Raw genomic sequence first — 20,278 nt, forward strand, 5'->3', positions numbered from 1 at the left:
CAACAAGTGTGGAGTATTGAATGTACTCTCAAGCTCTGACATGATATTGGTTTGTTTTACAGAATTGTTTTCTTAAGGTTGAAAGCCTGATTCTTTGGTGGTGGGGCTATATGAGAAGGAAGGCTATAGAGAGAGAAATGGCTGTGAAAAAAAGACCAAAGCTGTCACTTATATTTGTTGTTGTTGTCATTGTTCAGTCATTTCAGTCATATCCAAGTCTTCATGACCCGTTTGGGATTTTCTTGGGCAAAGATGCTACGGTGGTTTGTCATTTCCTTCTCCAGTTCATTTTATAGACAAAGAAACTGAAACAAACAGGGTTAAGTGACTTGCCCATGGTCATACAGCTATTATGTATCTGAAGACTAGATTTGAACTCAGGTCTTCCAGGCCTGCCATATCCACTATACCTTCCAGCTGCCCCTAAACTTATATTCACAGGATGGTAAAATAAAATTAAAATGCAGGGAGTCTGACTTCTCTTTCAGTGCTGTGTCTACTATAACAATGCATTGCTTTTTCTTATTTATAATAGCATTTATACAATGCTTTAATGTTTCCAAGGCATTTTATAGTTAGGACATTTTAGCATCACAGCAGCTCTGGGAAATAGGTGCTATTATCACTCCCATTTTACAAAGGGAAAAACTGAGGCTTAAGTAAGGGGACACAAGTAAGTTTCTGAGGCCAGATTTAAACTTGAGTATTCCTGACATCAAATCTAGTACTGTACCTAGTAGAGCAACAGGCAACATGGATTTTTCAAATGATATGAGGGCAAATTGGTAGCACTCTGAAAATGGCAGTGAACCTGGTCGGGAGAACTCTTATGTTAGACCTTGCTCAACCACTAATCAGCTGTGTGGCTTTGCTCTGAGTTCCCTTTAAATATAAAATGAGCAGGTTGGATTAGATGATTTCCAGGGTCCCTCCAACTCTAACATTCTGTGATTTCTTAATTTAGAGGGAGAGTAACAAAAGCCCAATCCAACTGTATACAAACACTCCATTATTAAAATATGTGTAAATCTACATATGTGCATGGATATACTAATCAGCATCTTGTAAGAAAGGTCAGTGGTTGGATTGCATACATTATGAATTAAATGTGTTCACCAGATAAGGCTTTCAACATAAACAGAACATACAAATAAATCTGATGATGACACTAATGAAGGAATGTTTATGATTAACAGATGTGTCCCATCTGCCTCCATTTTCTTTGTCACATCTGTGGACCACACAGGTTATTGCCAATATGGGACTTTTTTTTTTCTCTCTGTGATACTGAGCAACCAAACAGACACACAGTTCACATGCCTCCATTACTGAGGGTCCGCCGTACTTACCCTATCTTGTTATGTAGGAACAGTTGCCATAGAAAAACAGCCGCAATGGGATTGGCTGGGAGTGAGGGGTGTTGGTGGCTTTATAATTGTTGAGAACTGAATCCCTCAGTGATCGATGGTGATGCCAACATTCTGGCTTTTATGAATAGATGTAAACTTGAGTCATTTAGAGCAGCTATCTCTCTGAAAATGATAAGCTAGACACAGGCACAAAAAGAAAAGCTGATCTCCTTTCATTTTAAGGGAACAGGCAGTCTATTTTGTTAGTAGTGGATTTAGAGTGAGACTTTGTTGTATACTTAGTAGCTGTGTAACTGTGATAAGTCATTCAATCTTTCCGGACCTCATTTTCCTTATTTGAAAAATGGGAATGATGATACATGCAGTCCCTTCTATGCAGGGTACTTATGAGGATGAAATCATATAATGTATTAAAGCATTTTTCGGATCTTAAGGTGCTGTATAAATGTTAGCTGTTATTATATTCTGTCCCCTTGTTGATCCACATTTTGAAAATATGGCAAAATATATTTAATGTATTGAGTTAAGGACCGTGGGATTCCTGGTTTGTGTCTTTTTGTGGCTATATCTTGTCTGCTTACCACGCAGTTTGGGTTATTATGAATTTTTTTTCCATTGTCCATCCTTTAAGGGTTTTATGATTGTGAGAAGAAACTATTATTGTTCTTCTGTGGGCATTTCAAATTTTATTTTGTTGCATTTCCTGTGCATTCTTTGGGAGTTGTTTCATAGAGTATTTTATGTACAGAATAACACAATTCAACTTTATAGAAAATAAAGCTAATACCCAAAGCCAGTTTTGAAACTGGACACTTTATAGTTTTGAAAATGGGTTACACTTGAACTTTATTCCAAGTTAGGGGAATAAGGGTTTTCCCCACATCTGTTTCAATTTTCACTTTTCTAGAAACTCTCTTATAGCATTTTATTTCTGTGTGCTTCGCTGTCTCCTCTCTCTCTTCCACTTTTTTCCTTAGAGTTCATATCAAGCCCATCAGTGAATGGTATGCAAGATTTAGTCATCAGAACAAATGGAGACACAGAGACAGCTAATAAGGAAACTGAAAGTGACCTTTGTCATGGCATTGTCTTTTTGATGTATGTCAAAGAACAAAACTGACATAAGGAAACCTAGCAAATATATAAAGTTCTGCCACCTCCCATCCCCCCGGCACTTATAGATATTTAAGCCACTGCTACTCTGTCACATTATCAATAGTGTGTATGTTATGAAATCATTTAATCAGCAGGCATCTCTTCATCAAGCATCTACTCTGTGCCAGGCACTGTGCTAGGTATTAGGGATAGATAGAAAGACAAAAATGAAAGCTTGAAGGGAATTTGGAAGTCATTTAGTATAATCTACTGTGTTTACAGATAAAGAACTTGAGACCCAGAGAGGTAAGTGATTTGGTCAGATTCAGATAGTGTATTATTGGAGTGTGGTCCTACAAACTTCCCTCATAGGGAAACTAGAATGAAGGTACTTGTTTTCAAGTGGTATGTTTTATCATTTGCACATTGCTCCTCATTGAGACAAATTGACTTTTCACTGTGGTTTTACATCCTCAGATTACCTGCATATGGGTTTTTCCTGCATCTTCCTTTTATGATTAGGATTAATTGAATATTAGATAGAAGCAAAGACTCTGAAAGATCACTTTAGACTAGTGCTGTCCCCTCATTTGAAAATAATTCCAGTTGGAATTTAAGGGTTTTTTTGGCTGTCATTAATTAGCAGTCTCATGTTGTATAGTGTAGAGGGAATTGTGTCTGATTCAGAATCAGAGGATCAATGTGACCGTGGACAAACTACTTAACCACTCTGAGACTCAGTTTCCTCTTCTGTAAAATTAAGGAATATAAGATTTCTAAAGTCCCGTATAGTCCTTATGTTCTTTGATTTTATTAATAACTTAGGTATCTGAAGAATGAGATGTTGACATGAATTAGGATTTCATTTTAAAATTAACCTCAACGTTAACTTCAACAATTTAAAAAGCTCAAAGAAAAAATTATATTTCTGTGTTTAAATAAACATCATAATTGAATTTATATTATTTATGTTTACTTATGAAGTTAACTTCCAGAAGCAGAAGCTTAAATTAGAGTCCTTAAGCTTGTTTTTTTAAATACATTTTTATTTATTTCTATTTAATTTAATTCAATTTAATTGGTTTCTTTTGTAATCCTATGTATTTTATGCATTTGTGAAAAAGGGTTCATAGACTTCATCACATGCCAAAGGGGTCCAGGACACACACACAAAAACGGTTCAGAACCCTTGTCCTGGCATGATAATCTTTTTATGATGAACCCAGAAGTCCCATGTATTGGCTTCTTTCCTAAGCACAAGTGCAAATCGGAACAGCTAGGTGGCGCAGTGGATAGAGCAAGTCAGTTAACCCTGTTTGACTCAATTTCCTCATCTGTAAAATGCTTTGGAGAAGGAAATGGCAAATCACTCCAGTGTCTTTGTCAAGAAAACCCCAAATGGGGTCATGAAGAGTCAGATACAACTGAAATAACTGAATAGCAACATCAAAGTGCAAATTATTCCTGCCTTCTCAGTATGCTCCCTTTAGAAGGAATTATCTCTGGATTAGGGAAGCTTGCCATGATCTTTAGCATTTCTGACTGTTGAACTGACCTTTTCCATAGCCTGTGCATTCCCTGGGGAATAGTGCAAGAGCAAGGGTTGAAAAAGAAAATAGATATTTTAGTAATTTTTATTCAAAAGCTATTATAGATAACGGCTAACATTCTCTTTTGTGTCTTACCTCCATCCTTTCTTTATATTTCCCAATAAAACATGTTTTCCTCTCAGCCCTGTACCCCACCATGCACCTTCCTAAACTCTGAACCTTCCCTCCTAGACACCTTCCCTCTGCACTTCAAATAAATTTAAAATTAAGGAAAATATGACATTAACAATGCCTCCTAACAACTTTGATGTTCCCACTCTGACAGCCGACCTATGCCATAGTTATGATTGAGAGACACTTTCTCCCTTGTGACTAGTACAATCCATTATAATCTCTTATTTTCAGGCACCTTTTAACTTTGTGGAGGAAAAAAATTACACTTGATGCCTGAAAACTTTTGGTTACTGTTAGGCCAAAGGTTTTTTTTTTTCTTTTGAAAGTTTGATATATAATTCCATTTAGCTGTGTATGAGCTATCCAAGTGTGAAAAAAAGTGTTTTTCACCAGTTAATAAATTTGTTACGTGCATTTTCAGAGCTCAGAAAACTCCAGTATTTCTTTTGAGACAAAGCTTTAGACTTTGATGACTTAAAATGATCTTTGTAAGGACAATTGCTTTTGGCCTACTGCAGAAACTTAGCTTACAAATAAACTTTAAACTACACTAATAGCTTTTTAACTGCTATCTTTGGAGAAATAAGTACATGATCTAAAACAGGTTATGGCGCAATATTCAGAATGATATAGAGTCATGCATTGCTTTTTTGTGTCACTATGTAATTATTCTTTTTTGTTGTTGTTGTTGTTGGCTCTTGCTTTTTTGGTGAGGCAGTTAGGGTCAAGTGACTTGCCCAGGGTCACACACATTATGTAATTATTTCAATGACAGCCTTTATAGACTCTTGTTTAAGAACATCAGCAGTACTCACGCAAATGTGTTTTTGGTACAGATTGGGGTATGTGCTTGGGTTTCATCATGCCAATGCACATATCTTTGTTAAGAGTATTTTCTGGCTTTTAGTTTGGCTTATGAACAGCATGTTCCAAGAGAAAATATTAAGATGATGCACCAGAACCATTCTGTTACTATGTCTAAAAGCCACATTATAGATTTTATAGGAAGGAAAATTATGGTTCCCATGGCAAGCTTAACTTGGGCATTTTACTCACATCTGTATTAAAGCATAAATTTAGCAGCACTTACAGTCATACAAAATACTGAGTATGCACAAGGGGACCATCCTACGGTTGCTATAGGAACCATTTACTCTTTAAATTTTTCTGTAAAGTCTCCTCCATGTTCTTTTGAGTTCTCGATGAGTGTACGGTATAATTTAAAACAACGTGGTTGGAAACACAACAGACCTTCTTGGGATGTCCGGTGATTTTACCTGAGTGTGGTTTTTAGGATGTTTTGCATTAAGGCAAAGCCTTAATGCATGAAGGTGCTGTAGAAGAGGAAATCTGGAGAGGTTCTATGGAGAAATAAAATCAGTAAGTTGTATCTGGAGATACTGATTTTTTAAAAAATCAATAAATGAAATCGACTCAAATAGGATAAAAATTAAAAATTGAATTTCCCTGGGATTGCCTTAGGAAAAAAATTCAGTGAGAGTGTACAGCTTTCTGACTTAAAAAGCTTTATAGAAAAGGATTTGAAAGTTCTTACCCAGGGTTTAGAGTTTGTGTTTTTGAATACCACAAATAAATATGGTTCCCCTTAGAGGACTGGAAGGATGTGTATCTCCTTAAGGAACATCAGTGGTTTGGAGTCGTTTAGAGCAAAAGAGTTCTGATGAATGGCTGCTGGTACAGTATTCCCCATACTTACCACATGAATCAGCTCTGTATGTAGTTACTTGTTTCTAAGCAACCTAAATGTTGCTCACAGCAGCATTCTGCATTTTGGTAAGCACACAGTACTTGGAGGCCACACTTAACTGTGATCTCTGGGGCAATTGACTTAACCTCTCTGAACCTCAGTTTCCTCATTTGTCAAATCCTAGTGCTAGTACTTGCAGTACCAAACTTACGGGGTTGTTGTGAGGATCGAGTATGACTTTGCCTCATGATTATACATTGGAAAATACTTTATAAATATAAATTGCTATAGTGTATATATATGAACTACTATTGTTTTGAGTAGAAAGGAAAGTTGGCCGATTTCCTCCCTGTTTTGGAGGGCATATTGAGAATCCTGTCTTCTTAATTGGCTTTTCCTGTAAGGTAAGGGTTCTTAACTTCAGATGTTTAAACATTTTTTAAAAAAATGCTTGGACATAATTGGTTTCCTTTGAAAATCTATGCATTTTATTTTAAGCATTTAAAAGCATCATTCTGTAAAGGGTTCCATAGGCTTCACCAGACTGCCCAAGAGGTTCAGGACACAAAAATAAGTAACAGCCCTTTCTCCAAAGAGTATTGCATGATACGGGCAATAGTGGACACTGTAAATATTTGCTGAATTAAAAATCTTTTAATATACTTGATATTGGGCCACTATTAGAGTTTTCCCCTTCCTCCCCCACCCCTTCAACACCAATTTCCCCTTTCTTCTTTTGGAGGTGGCAGGAGAATGAGAGTAGTGATGGCTTAGGATATTGAAGAAACTATACTTTCTCCCCAGCCCCACCTCCATTCTTCTAGAATCAGCTCTGCAGATAGGTTAGAATGAGAAATGGAAAAGAGAGGGATGTTTTGTCAAGAGACCTGTGTGTATATATTGCTTGGTGGCAAGGGCAGGTGCTACCTGTGATGTATTTTAATGTCACTACTCTCTCATCAAAATCAGAGCTGGAACAAAGAAAAACCTTTTTTTTCCCCCTTTTTCTTCTTTTGAGTCTTGAATATCAGAGAGAAATCCTAAGAGAAGGAAGTAACATTGCTTTTTACCTTTGAGGGGATCATGCTGACTCTCAGCTGCAAGTCAATTTGCTTAGCTCTTACCACTCTGCTTGAATGGGAAGGCTGAAGAACACTTCTGGGATTGCCCATCTTCATACACAGTATGAATAAAGTGATGGTATTATAGCTCAAGTAACTTCTCTTGTGTTGTCTATTGGCTTAAATATTTAGACCTGAAGGAAAAAAATAGGTAACCAGAAACCATGTGGTAGCAGTTTGATCCTGAACCCCAGACTGAGGGGAAAAAGTTATAGAAGGGTAGAGGCGCAATCACATTATTTACCCTGTGAGATGACAAAGTAAAGATATCAATGTCTTTGGACTTGGCAAGCATCAATCCAGAACTGTTCACCAAAGGGGAGGTGCATTGATCTCCAGCAGCTCTTAGATATTGTCATTTTTGTCATTTGTTGTTGTTCTTATATTCATTAAAAAATAATGATATTCATGTACTTTTGTTTATTACTATGTTCTTAAATATGAGATGCAACATATCATAGAGGATAGAGAACAAACCTTGAGATCATAAAAACCCGGGTTCACCCTCTGCTTCTGATGAATACAAGTGCAGTGACTTTAGGCAAACAACTTAATGTTTTATTGAGACAGGAAAGGCCCTAATGTAATAAGTTTCAGAGTGGTTGCTTCAAATTGCATTGGTAAAGGAAGTTTCCTTACTGGGTGTTCTCTATGGCAATAAAACTGCAGGTCCAGACCATGACCAAAAAAAATGTAAATACATAATATAATTGTTATGATTAGATTGGTACATTAGTCTAAACCCAATTAATCTTTTGGTCCTTTTTAGCTGAGATTTTAATTCAAATTTTCCTCCTTTTGAGCTGTTCTTTGGTGCCCAATGCTATTTTTGATAGTATTGATTTTTCTACATAAAAGAGATTACTCCCTATTGTTATATGTCTTTAATTGCAATGGTAATACGTTGGTACATTAGCTTAAACCCAATTAAAACTACTTTAATAATTGAACTTTAAAAATATATAATATAAGAATTAAAAGGATGTAAAATACACCTCCCCTTCTACAATTATTGAGTTATGAACTCAAGGAAGGGGACCTGTAGGCAGGTGGAGCTCAGCAAAAGATTTTGACAACCTTCCCCATCCCTGAGGCATTTATATCTTTTTGTTTTGTTATGTTTTGTTTTGTTTTGTTTTTATGTTCAAATCATTAAGTATGCAAAGCTACAGTCTGAGTTGAGGGAGCTAAGGAGAAGGAGATTAGAAGACCAGTTATAATCACAACATCTACAATTCCCCCCCAACTGAGCTGTCACTACATCTTCAAGGATGGAGGAATTTTCCTCATTTCAGATTCCCTAGACAGATGAAATTACAGGTTTCCCCCCTACCCCAGAACAAAATTATTTTATTTAAATAATGGAATTCAACTTTAAATATACCGCAAATTCCAATTAAATGTATCTCTTTTAAGACACTATTACTTAAAAGTTTCTATCTTTCATGAAACGATCCATGAAATGATTGAAATGTACTTGTTCATATATGTTAATGGAACAAGAAGAGCATAATTCAGGATCTTAAGTCTTCTCTAATCAAAATTGATAAATATTGCAATTGTCTTGGTTATAAAAGGGTTGAGAAATTCAAAGGCCAGTGTTATCTTAATTATCAGAATGAAAAGAACTCGAGGAAGTGGCTTTTGTTGAGATATTAAATTACTATTTGATTTAAATAATGTAAAATATTTTAAATGGAATTACTTCAGGCTGCAGATATTAGTGACCCAGTAGCAAGAATTTAATAACCGTTTTACAAATGGGCATATCTGAAAGCTGAATAATGTAGACTGTTTTCCCCCCCATTAAGTGAATGAAAAAGCTACTTAATCCCTACCTATATGGTTAGGGATGGGTGACTGACCCCATGTGTGGTGCCTTTGAGCCTGCATGGGCAGAGCCCTTCCAAAATGCCCTGAAATTGATTAATTTACTCTAAGTACTGCTAACATCCTAGAACTTCAAATTTTTCAATCACAGCTCTGATTTTTGCTAAAACTATTTCTGAAAGGTTTAATATGTATCTTTTTTGCTGGTAAATTACTGCTCATTTAGAAGTCCTAAGAGTTTAGTCCATTGCATAAAGATGATTGTAAGTCTAATTTAAATAACTATCAATCTATTTGTTTTCCTTCTTGCTTGCTCAAATTGAAAAAAAATGCATTTTAAGACACTGTTGCATTTTCATAGATATGAGTTTAACCCATTATAATTTCAGGTTAAGCAGCAGTGTGATGTTTTAAGTTAACCAATGATAGGTGTGCAGCCCTGTATATTAAAGTAGCAAGTAATATACCTCACAATATTTTTTAACATTTTTCATCAGTTATATGAGATTCTTAACTCTGTAGTAGGATAATATGATAAGACATAAGCTGAATCTGCATAGAATTTTTAAAGTGACTGGGGTGTTTAAACTGATTGAGCATTGAGCATAAAACCCTCTTTTTACATATGTGGAAACTAAGTCCCAGAGATATAGAGTGATTGCTAATCTTTGGTAATTTCTAATTCACTCTTGCAAAGGAACATAATAAAATGTATTGAATAGTTTGTCAAGAGAAGATGCTTTAGCTCTGTGAGGATGAGAAGAAAGCCATTTATTGTGCTTTGTATCTGGGTGTACATTTTAATTATTTTCCCCCTCTGGACAAAGCATAAGCTTTCTGCTAACAATTGCCTTTTCTCATCTCCCTTTCTTTTTCTCCCTCTCTTCTCACTTACCATTTTCCTTTTATTTTTATGTAATCTTCCTCCCTTCTGCCATCTCTTATAGCCCTCTCCCTGTTCCTCTTTCCTCTCTGTTCTTCATTTTATCCCTCCTTTGTTTTCTAAATGGGCCCTTCAGTTTCTAGTCCTTATGCAGTTGTATTTGTCAACAGGAAAAACGTACTTACCAAAAGTTATTGTGATTTCATAAATTGCAATGGGTGTACTTGAGTTTGAGTGATTAACCTTGGAGGCATTTAGATACTGCTTTCCACCCTTAATACTCATTCCACATTTTAGTGGAAATATAATATTTATGATTGTACATGCTTAACCTAGTTTAATTAGATTTTTATATTCAGCTAACTGTATCGGCTGGACATGACCATTTTTTCTAGGTCTTAAAAATCTGGGTTTCATGTAATATGCATGTATATAAGAACAAAAAACACATACACAAAGTAGATTGCCGGGGATTATATCTCAGTATAATGCCAGGGAATTTCTGCATTTTGTAATTTATATTTCTTTGGAAAAGAAAGAAAAATACAATTTTGATAGAACAAAAATGGTATGGATAAAGAAATATGTTAACCTAAAATACGTTGAAAACATATTAAAAATGCCAGTAATAAAAGTTTAGACTTATTTATATGTTGTTTCATATATCCCAAGAATAAATTGACTTTTTTTCCCCCACTGCCTAAGAGTTTTCAGAATGGAACACATCCATAGTTCTGCACATATGTCTTCCTTTAAAATGCATGTTGTAAGTTACATAACTGTGGTTACACATGCTAATATTAGTTCAAAAATATTAATAATGGATCATGTTTGACATTTGAGCTTGCATTAAAATACTAATTCTCATTTTTCTTTCCTTGGGAAATTTAAGGAGAACATATATCTAGTGCTGACTGGTTGGTCAAACTATGTCTTCTTATTTTTTGTTTCCTTGACCCTTAGTAATTTGCTATGACTAATTTGGTTTCAGGGAGGGAAGGAAGAGCTGGTTGGCTAGTTCAGCTTTGCTCCATGCCTACTATATTAGTTGAACTTTGGACTCTGTCTTCTTGCTTCTCCCTTATGCTCATTGGTCTCACCCACTTCCTCATTCTTCTTTTACTTACCTCTCTTGCCTTTCAGCTCTAGCCAGTGACAGATGCTTTAAAAAGAGAGTACTGCTGTGACTAGAAGGTAGAGCCCCACAAAATAGAATACAGTGTTATTCAAGATCTAACAGAGAAAGTAAAATAAGCAAACTTTATATGGAGGACATATTTGCGCAATGGCGGAGGGATGGGTGGAATTGTTGCGGGCTGAGAGGTTGAGAGGCTGTGACCATACAGGATGGGTCGTCTGGAATGAATTCACAGACTCAAGCATTCTTTAATTCAAGGTGGCAAAGATTTATTGTTACACTTTTCAGCGGGCAAGGATTCTTAAAGGATCCTGCAACCTTAGAGAGGTACAGGTAAAGTTTATATAGGATAAAAAGCAATAAAACATGTGTCAAATATGCTAACTAGGTGATTCAGGGTGGGATTAGGGAGTGGTTAAGGACTGGTCAGTTCTCAGTTGAAACTCAAGATAAGAAAAGTCCCATTATTCAAGAGAGTATCTGGTCCCAGACATCCTGGGCCCAGTGATAACAAAAAAGAAGAATACTGATCAGCTCTATCTGGTCCTGGAATTTGCTGACACAGGAAGGGGTGTTTTTAGTTCACTCAGAGAGAAAAAGATTAATTTAGGTTTTTGGCCCTTATTGGGGCTCAATTGATCTTAAATGGTTATCAAGGGACAGTGTTTCTGAGGCTAGAGAGAAATTGGGGTCCAAGTACAAGCACCCAAACATAAGTACCCAAGCACCCCAACAGAATGGAGGCTGTTATATAGTAATATAAGAGAGGGTGAAAATAGATCAGCTCCTCTGGGGTGCCTGGTGGAAGCAGGCTAAACTGGCTAAATCCAGTGGACTTTTATAGGGTTCTAAAACTGGATCAAGCATGAGCACACATTGGGGAAAGAAGAGTGCTGTTCTTGCTATGCAGGTCATTGTTCAGAGATATGAGCTGATTCATGCTAGGGGGAATGCCTGAGCAATTGAAAACTAGTTAATATTCAAATCTCCTACTGATAGGAAAGGATACTTTCAGCTGTTGTTGGAAGTCTTACTTTGACTGGATAACTTAGAGGATTTGATTTTTAGTGGGGCAGGGAGGCAGCTGAAATTATTGCATCCTTCCTGTAAGATTTGCTATGATCTCCACAGAGACAAGAAAGCCAGGCAGCTCTATGAGCTAGTACTTTAAAAATATACAAATTTTATTGCTATATTTTGTAGTATATCACCTATTTTCCTCCCCACCGTATCCCACCCACTCCCAGAGAGTCATCCCTTGTTTAACAAAGTTACCTGAGGTTTCCACTGGTCTGAGAGTAGTGATAAAGACTTAAAAGAGGAAATTGTTTAAATCTCAATGAAAATTCTGGGATTTAGAGTTTTGTCTCTCCCTGTCCCTCCCTAGCCAAGGAACTCTCATATAATATGGAAACCAAACTGTGAGAACAACAGCCCTGTGAATAGCTTGAATAAGTCTTTGAGTAGATTTGGGAGAAGCAAAAGCAGAAAGGCAGACTCTTAACTATGGCAGAAGTGGCATAATGATGTTGGGTATGTCTATGGAAGCCATCATCTTACTTCACCTTACATAGATAGACTTGCAGCAACCAGAGAACCAGGTTGGGGGAAAAAATCATCATTACTAGACTTTCCCCTATCTCTGCATGAATCTAGTTGGCTGAAAAAGTGGCTTCTTTCTCCTCCATTTTTTTCCTTCTCTTTGGTCCTTTTTAGCTGAGATTTTAATTCAAATTGTCTTCTTTTGGGGCTGTTCTTTGGTGTCCAATGCTATTTTTGATAGTATTAATTTTTCTACATAAAAGAAGATTACTCTCTGTTTTTATATGTCTTTAATTGCAATCCATGTATACAAAACTAGTGACTCTGGGATTTTACCTTCTCAAATCCAAGTAGCTGTAAATTTCCTTTGGGGCAGCTAGGTGGTACAGCAGATAGAGTGCTGGGCCTGGAGTCAGGAAGACTCATCTTCCTGTGTTCAAACTGGCCTCAGACACTTACTAGCTATGTGACCCTGGGCAAGTCACTTAACTTTGTTTGCCTCAGTTCTTCATCTGTAAAATGAGCTGGAAAAGGAAATGGCAAACCCAGTCTAGTATCTTTGCCAAGAAAACTGCAGTGGGGTCATGAAGAATTGGACATGACTGCAAAATGACTGAACAACAACAAAAGTTCCCTTTTTTTAGCTTGGTAGCCAAATGTCACCTGGGGGCTGATGTGCTATGGTAATCCATTTTGTATTTATTAAAAACTTTCTAAATTCTGCAAAGGAACATAGAAAGAATTCTAAATTAATCTGGGCTATTGCTTATGGACCTGTGTAAGCCTATTGTTGGCACTTGAAAAACCTGTTGTGTGGGTCCCTGTGGGTATGAAATTTCCCTTTCCTACTAGTCTTCAGAAAGAAAAAGACATCTGGAGACCAGAAAAGATGACAGTGACCAGAATAGAAGGCCACATTCTAAGCCTGTCCTTGTGGACAGACTTATAGAGGCAGTGGTAGAATTCTATTCCTACCCCTTCATAAAGAGAAGAGGGTTAGGGCAGTCATCTTTGTCTTTTCACAGCAACTCTTAGTAGTTATAAGAAAGAATGTATAAGGAAATACATTGGATGTTTCCAGATTTTGGGTGAAGTTCACATGTAGTCATTTATTTTAAATAAGCCAGGATAAATATTTTGCTTTGTTAATTTGTCTTCACTCATGTCATCTCTATTAAAGATACTATTAAAGATAACTAAACTATTTCAGCAATAAGGCCATGGGATATACTTCTGATGATGCTTGGCACAAAACAATTGTTTAATAAATGCTTTTTGACTTATTCTGGAGAAGAGTTGCTTGTTCTGACTGTTTATCTTTTAGGTTAAAAGTGTGACAGGAAGCCATTTTAAAATTTAACACTATTTCTGTAGTAGTTTTTTTTTTAAGTGTGAAACAAGTAGAACTTTAAAATATAGCTTTCTCAAAATAATTTCAAGTGCATACTTATTGGCCCTCCAGGAAGACAATGAACTTTGAAAAAAATTTGACGTCCTTGTATGGAGAGAACCATATTTGTGTCTGAAATAGGCCAAGTTATTTCCCACAGAACTTCTAATTGTTCACAGTATGAGAATTCCAAAGCAGCCATCAGGAAGGCCAGTTTTGGCCAAGCTTTTGGTTCATTTATCATTTCTATATTGAAAACTCAGATTTATTTGTCTAATAGCACCAACTTCTCTCTCAACCTTCAGGTTCTTCTCCAACTGATTATTAGATACCTCAAAGTAGATGTCCTATAGACATTTTAAACTTAACATGTCCAAAACAGAACTCATTATCTTTCCCTCCACACCTTCCCCTTTTACTAACTTTCTTATTACTCTTGAAGATATTATCATCCTCTCAGTCACCCATGCTCACAACAGTCCTAGTCAAGTCTTATCATTTTCACCTTCAGATCATCTCTCTTATATTCCCCTTCTTTCCTCTGATACTCACACTACCTTGATGTAGACCCTTATCACCTCATGACTGGATTATTGCAAAAGCCTGATTGGTCTCCCCTGCCTCAAGTCTCTCCCCATTCCAGTCCATCCTTGCTCTCTTCCATATATTCTAATCCAGCAATGTTGTCCTCCATGCTGTTCCTCACACAAGACACTGTGCTCTCTCTAACCCTGAGCGTTTTCAGTAGTTGTCCTCCATGACTGGGAATATTCTTCTTCATCTCCACCTCCTAGATCACCTGCTTCCTTCACATCTTAGTTAAAGTCCCACTCTCTGCAAGAAACTTTTGTCAATCCTCTTTAATCCTGATGCCTTGCCTCTGAGATTACCACTAATTTATCATGTATAGATCTTGTTTGTTACATGGTTATTTGCATGTGACTGTGAGATTTAAGTCCCTGTCACCTTACCACTATCTCTCTGTATTTTCAACACTTAGCACAGCCCCTGGTATGATATAGGTGCTTAATCAATGCCAGTTGATTGACTTCCTGATGAACTTTGTATTCAGTGGCTATGTTAAATAATATAATTGCCATATACAAAATTCTATACTCTTGATTTTTCCTTACTCTTGAAATTATTTTGGCACATAGTATCTTTTAAAGGAACAAGAAGGAACCCAATTTACAATTATTCAGGAATAAAACTAATCATTCAGTAATATTTTATTAGCCTAGCATTTTGACGTTAATGTCCAGATTTCACATTATCTTTGGCATCATGCATTATGTAACAGATTCTGTTTTACATGTCTATTATTTGCCTCTTTTAATGCTTACAAATAACATTATAAAGTTAATTTATTTTTGTTAACAACCAAACATCCTAATTACAGAACTGAAATCTATTTTGTTATTAGGCTTTAGATTTGTTGGTAACAATACAGATTTCTAACACTGAAAAAAAAATGTACAGTTCCAGGTACAAGGTTTCCTGGGTACTGGGGTAGGGTACTTAATGTATAATATAGGTATTTCTGTATATTTCATCATCATCTAGTGTGTCACTTTCTGGAGTGAAAATGGAGGCAGTTAAGGTAATCATTCAAGTTCAGGCAATAGATAAGGTGAAGATCTCACCTTTAGAGGAGATGAAGGCCAAAAAATAGTGCCAAAGTCAAATCAATAGGGTAGAGGGAAAGGAGGCAGAAAGAGCTAAATGATGATATCAGAATTTGAGCTCAGGTGCCTGGGAAGATTGTGATATCATCAATAAAAAGAGAAGAAGTTGGGGAGAAGGGCAGGCTTTGGAGTTCAGTGCGTTAGTTCTTGTTCAAGTGTATCTGACTCTTTGTGACCTCATTTGGGGTCTTCTTGGCAAAGATACTAGAGCGGTTTGCCATTTCTTTCTCCAACTGATTTTACAGATGAGGAAACTGAGACAAACAGAGTTAAGTGACTTCCCCAGGGTCATACAGCTAGTAAATCTCTGAGGCCAGATTTGAACTCAGGTCTTCCTGAGTCTAGGCCCAGAACCTAGCTGCCCAGTAGCTGCCCTAACTGGTCAATTATTCAACACCTACAAGACATGCTGCATATAAGGTCATAATATACTGCTTCTTAAACCTTGCCTTAGTTCCATAGCAGAATCCCTTCTCTATGTCTAAGAGAATACTATCAATCAGCATCTAAAATATATTTGTTGAGTATATACTATGTATAATTCATAGTTATTTCTTTAAAAAATTATTTTTTCTTATCATCAAATCAATAAATGCAAACATTTCAATATATAAAAATGTACAAGAGGGTTGTATAAAAAAAGGTATGAGCTTCTTTTATGTACAGTGTTTTTTTTTATGTAAGGAGAATATATGTTAAGTTAAACAAGATACTAACAACAAAAATTGCTGTTATCTTCTTGGTCCTGTACATCAGACTTGAGCCTTCTCCCTCAAGCCCATGCCTTTTCTTTCTGGAGCCTGGACCCTTTACTTGGTGCGTCTTGGCCCAGCATCCGGACCCCCATGGTAGTTGGTCTGGTCATGGTATATGCTACCCCCTGTCATGATTCGTTCTGTGATTGTTGGATTTATGTGATTGTGTATTCATATGCAAAACGAGGGCAATAATAGGGTAGAATATAGCTTACTTGATTAACTAGGCAAACATTTAAAAAAGCCAAAGTGCACCGAAAAAGCTATTTGTTAGTTCATTAAGGAACTGAAAGATATTTTGCAATTTAAGTTCTTTATGCAAAAGAAAGGGGGGGAGGGGGCAGGATCAGGGAAAGAAATTTGCCTAGTATCTTTTTTTTTTAAGTAGAAATAATTTAGCAGAATTAATATTCTGGAGGAATTAAAAAAAAACAAACCACCAGCAGACAAATGCCCATCCTCTTCAATCAGTATCACTCAAGCTCTAAAGTGTTCAGGATGGCAGAATTTCAGAACCTTTACCAGCTGTTCTCCCTGCTCAGTTGCCTCTACATAATGAATGCTTTAACTGAGTTCTGCATGGGAGTAACATCTGTACTATTCCATTGGGCATTTTTGAAGTTTGGTTATGAGGATTACTCTTAAATTCTTTGTATTTTTTCACATTAAGATATAATTTTCTTTCTCTTTCTTTCCTTACCTGTCACTTCCCCACCCCTACACAGGGCATTGATCAGAGGGATGCACCTCTGAAGGAAATCAAAGTGACAAGTCCTCGTCGATTTACAGCCTCCTTTAATGTTGTGAATACAACAAAGCAAGATGCTGGGAACTATCGTTGTATGATTCGCACTGAAGGAGGTGTTGGAATATCAAACTATGCAGAATTGGTTGTTAAAGGTATTTGATTTTTTTTTAATCTTCTAGACTCCTGTACTAAAATAAGTACACATTGTGGACTTGTTAGTTCATTACATTTTTAGAGCTCAAAGTTATCTGCTTCTTCTGAAAAGCAAGTCTATAAAAGTCCGTGTTGACAAATTGCATTTTAAATACATATTTTACACATGGGTTATGTTTTTGAAAGCTATATCTTATTTATGTTTTCTTGCTTGTTTGTGGTGGGAATGAATGTGCTCTTGGCAAATGCTTCTGCCAAGTCCATATGCAGTGATTACAACCTATAAATTTATTTAAGGAATGAACATTATTTACTGATAGAAAACCACTTAAAATGCAAATATTCACCAGACAGGAGTGTTTATGACAGGAGGGTGGTTAATAAAACCAAGCAATGTTCATATAAAAATGCCCAGTCACATTACACAAACAATATTGATAAAATGGTGTTAAAATTCATTATGTTTCAGTAACCATCTATGGCTTTATTTTGCATGACAGGAAAGTTAAGTCATTATTGACCAAGTAGGCAAGGAAATGAAAGGAGGAAAGGGATTATTTTTCTTGAGTTGGCCAGGGATTATTTCACAAATTTCTAATGTCCTTCAGCTATGGAATCTTTTTCTGGTCCAGAAGAAACAATGTAAACTTTTGGTGCTCCATCTCACTTTCACATGGCATATGGGTCACCACTTGTATTCCTTTCTAGGAAACCTGAGAGATAACTAGATTTTCTTCATTGTTTATGTTTACACACACACACACATATACATATATGTGTGTGTATACATACATATAAATGCATGTACATATATACCTATACGTATTCCTACACATACATGAGCATGTACACACACACACACACACACACACACACACACACACACACACACACAGAGACTTGTGCCCACCAGGCATATTCCCTGACCACATGTTCCTTTTCTATATCTACATTTCTATTGGTGGCAGGGTGGTATAGTGGGGAGTGTTATACTTACCCAGATGGAGAAATCATTCTTGTCCTGTATCTTATATACTGTTTAATTAAATGTTTTTTTCTTTGACCTAATACAACCTTTGGTTGCCTAGTAACAGAAATACATTGACAGTAACAGAAATACACGTGTGTACATATATACTCACATATACATAGATATGTATACATAGATATGGATCTATGGATGTGCATATATGACATATATACATGCATGCATATATACATACCATGCCTTAATACCATTCCCAGTCTGAGATAACCTTTAGGTCCAGGTTAATGTCTACTCCAAAATATAGCTTGAATTCCTGCACTTTGACCTCTGCTACCTCACCACCATTAGGAACATAGATACAGATAAGGAACATGTGGTCAGAGACCATGCCTGATGGTACCCAAGTGTAGAGAGCACATGTGGCAGGGTACCCACATGACTGGTGCCGTTCATGCTTCTGATACTGTAGAATAATTTCTGTAGCATCAAGCAAGCAAAACTTCCCAGGAGCTGAGTGGTAAAGGAGTGGCAAAAGGTCTTTTCATCTTCTATAATGGCCCTGGTTATCATGCAAATTAATTAGCTGTTTTGTCCTACATTCTTTTGTTTGTTATGCATTTTTGGCATCAAGAAAATCTCCTGAGGTCCCTAATTGTCTACTAGTTTCTATGAAAAGAATGTAAGACTCAACCATTGTACTTTTATCCTCTACTCCAATTGTATATTTTGTGCTAACCCCTATTTCTCTTTGCATGTAGGCGCTAATATCAAGCAGCTAAGGGACAGATAACATTCGATAATATTCTAATGTAATAAATGACCTCATTAATAACTCAAAACCTGTAAGTCTGGTTGAACTTCAGTGTTCAGTACTAAAATAGAAAGCCCTCAAATGCCCACCTGGAGTTTGAAATCTAAATTATAAATATTTAGTCCAACAATTGACGAAGATAAAACATGAGGAATTTTTTTTCCTTTTTGGTTTATAGCCAACATTTGAAATTATTGAACGAATAGATTATAAGCTCTTTGAGGGATTTATCTCTGTATTTTCTTTAGTGCTTCACACAGTACTTTATAGGCTGTGGTCAAGATGTATTTGTTGAATATATTTTTGGCCATTTAATAATGGCACTTAATAAGCACAGATGAAATTTAAATTCATTAGATTATAATGGTAGGCATTAAATGTTAGAAATTATCTTATTGTTGAACATTAGCTATAACCTATCCATATGCTTTCTTAAAATGTGCCAATATGTGTATACCTGCTATATATCTACATATATCTTTTTATGCACATACATAAAATTTATATTTTTCTTACCTATGGCCTTAGGTGAGGTCAGCTGGGTAGTGCAGTGGATAGAGCTCAGGGACTGGAATCAAGAAGACATGATTTCAAATGTGGCTGCAGACACTTACTAGCTGTGTGACCCTGAGTAAGTCACTCAACCCTGTTTACCTCTATTTCCTCATCTGTAAAATGAGCTGGAAAAGGAAATGGCAAACCGCTCCAGTATCTTTGCTGAGAAAACCCCAAATGGGGTCATGAAGAGTCAGACGCAACTTAAACAACTGAACAACATGAGGCTAGGTGATTCTAATAAGATGAATTGATCCTTTAATAAGCAGTGAGTGAGCTGCTTAGATCAAGATCTTGCTCTTAGTTCTGAAATAAGAATTGTAGGAAGTAGGAAGGAAAAACAAATTTTATAATAATCTTTCAGAGCCTTTTATCCTTTTTCCTTGTAGTATGGTAAGCTACTAGTGTAGGTAGTAGAGGTCAAAGATAAATCTTGTAAAGTCAAGAATTTCCTTGTCTGAGGAGCCCTGTACCTTCTCCATTACCGTATAGTAAGTCTGATACCAAAGAAAGAGGCCAAGGGGCTCCTGATTGATTATAGGAGTTTAATTGATCATTATGAATGCTTACAAAATGGGCAGTCTGGGATGGCTACCAGACGATTCAATGGATCCCCACAAAGACCCCTGAAAGTTCCTTTGGTAATTAAAGAAATCAGACAAAGGGAGGAGGAGTCATAGTTTGCTTCATGGTGAATTGGTAGACATTTTGGGTTTTTGCTTGGGCAAAAACCAAGCTTGGGCATTAAAGCCAATGTTGATGGATGAATCCTCAAACACAAG

The 20,278-nt window shown here is 36.4% G+C and overlaps 1 protein-coding gene across 7 annotated transcripts in view; it reads left to right on the forward strand.

Moving 5' to 3' along the window:
• Positions 1-20,278, forward strand: part of PTPRM (protein tyrosine phosphatase receptor type M) — a 922,867-nt gene that overhangs the window by 353,946 nt on the left and 548,643 nt on the right. For all 7 annotated transcript variants that reach the window (XM_078153517.1, XM_078153511.1, XM_078153512.1 and 4 more), the window contains one exon: positions 16,967-17,141. In XM_078153517.1, the coding sequence (XP_078009643.1) occupies positions 16,967-17,141 (175 nt within the window). The remainder of the gene's footprint in view (positions 1-16,966; positions 17,142-20,278) is intronic.

This window comes from Phascolarctos cinereus, unplaced genomic scaffold (genome assembly GCF_003287225.1).
Source record: "Phascolarctos cinereus isolate Bilbo 61053 unplaced genomic scaffold, phaCin_HiC Scaffold_4;HRSCAF=312, whole genome shotgun sequence".
Taxonomy (NCBI): domain Eukaryota; kingdom Metazoa; phylum Chordata; class Mammalia; order Diprotodontia; family Phascolarctidae; genus Phascolarctos; species Phascolarctos cinereus.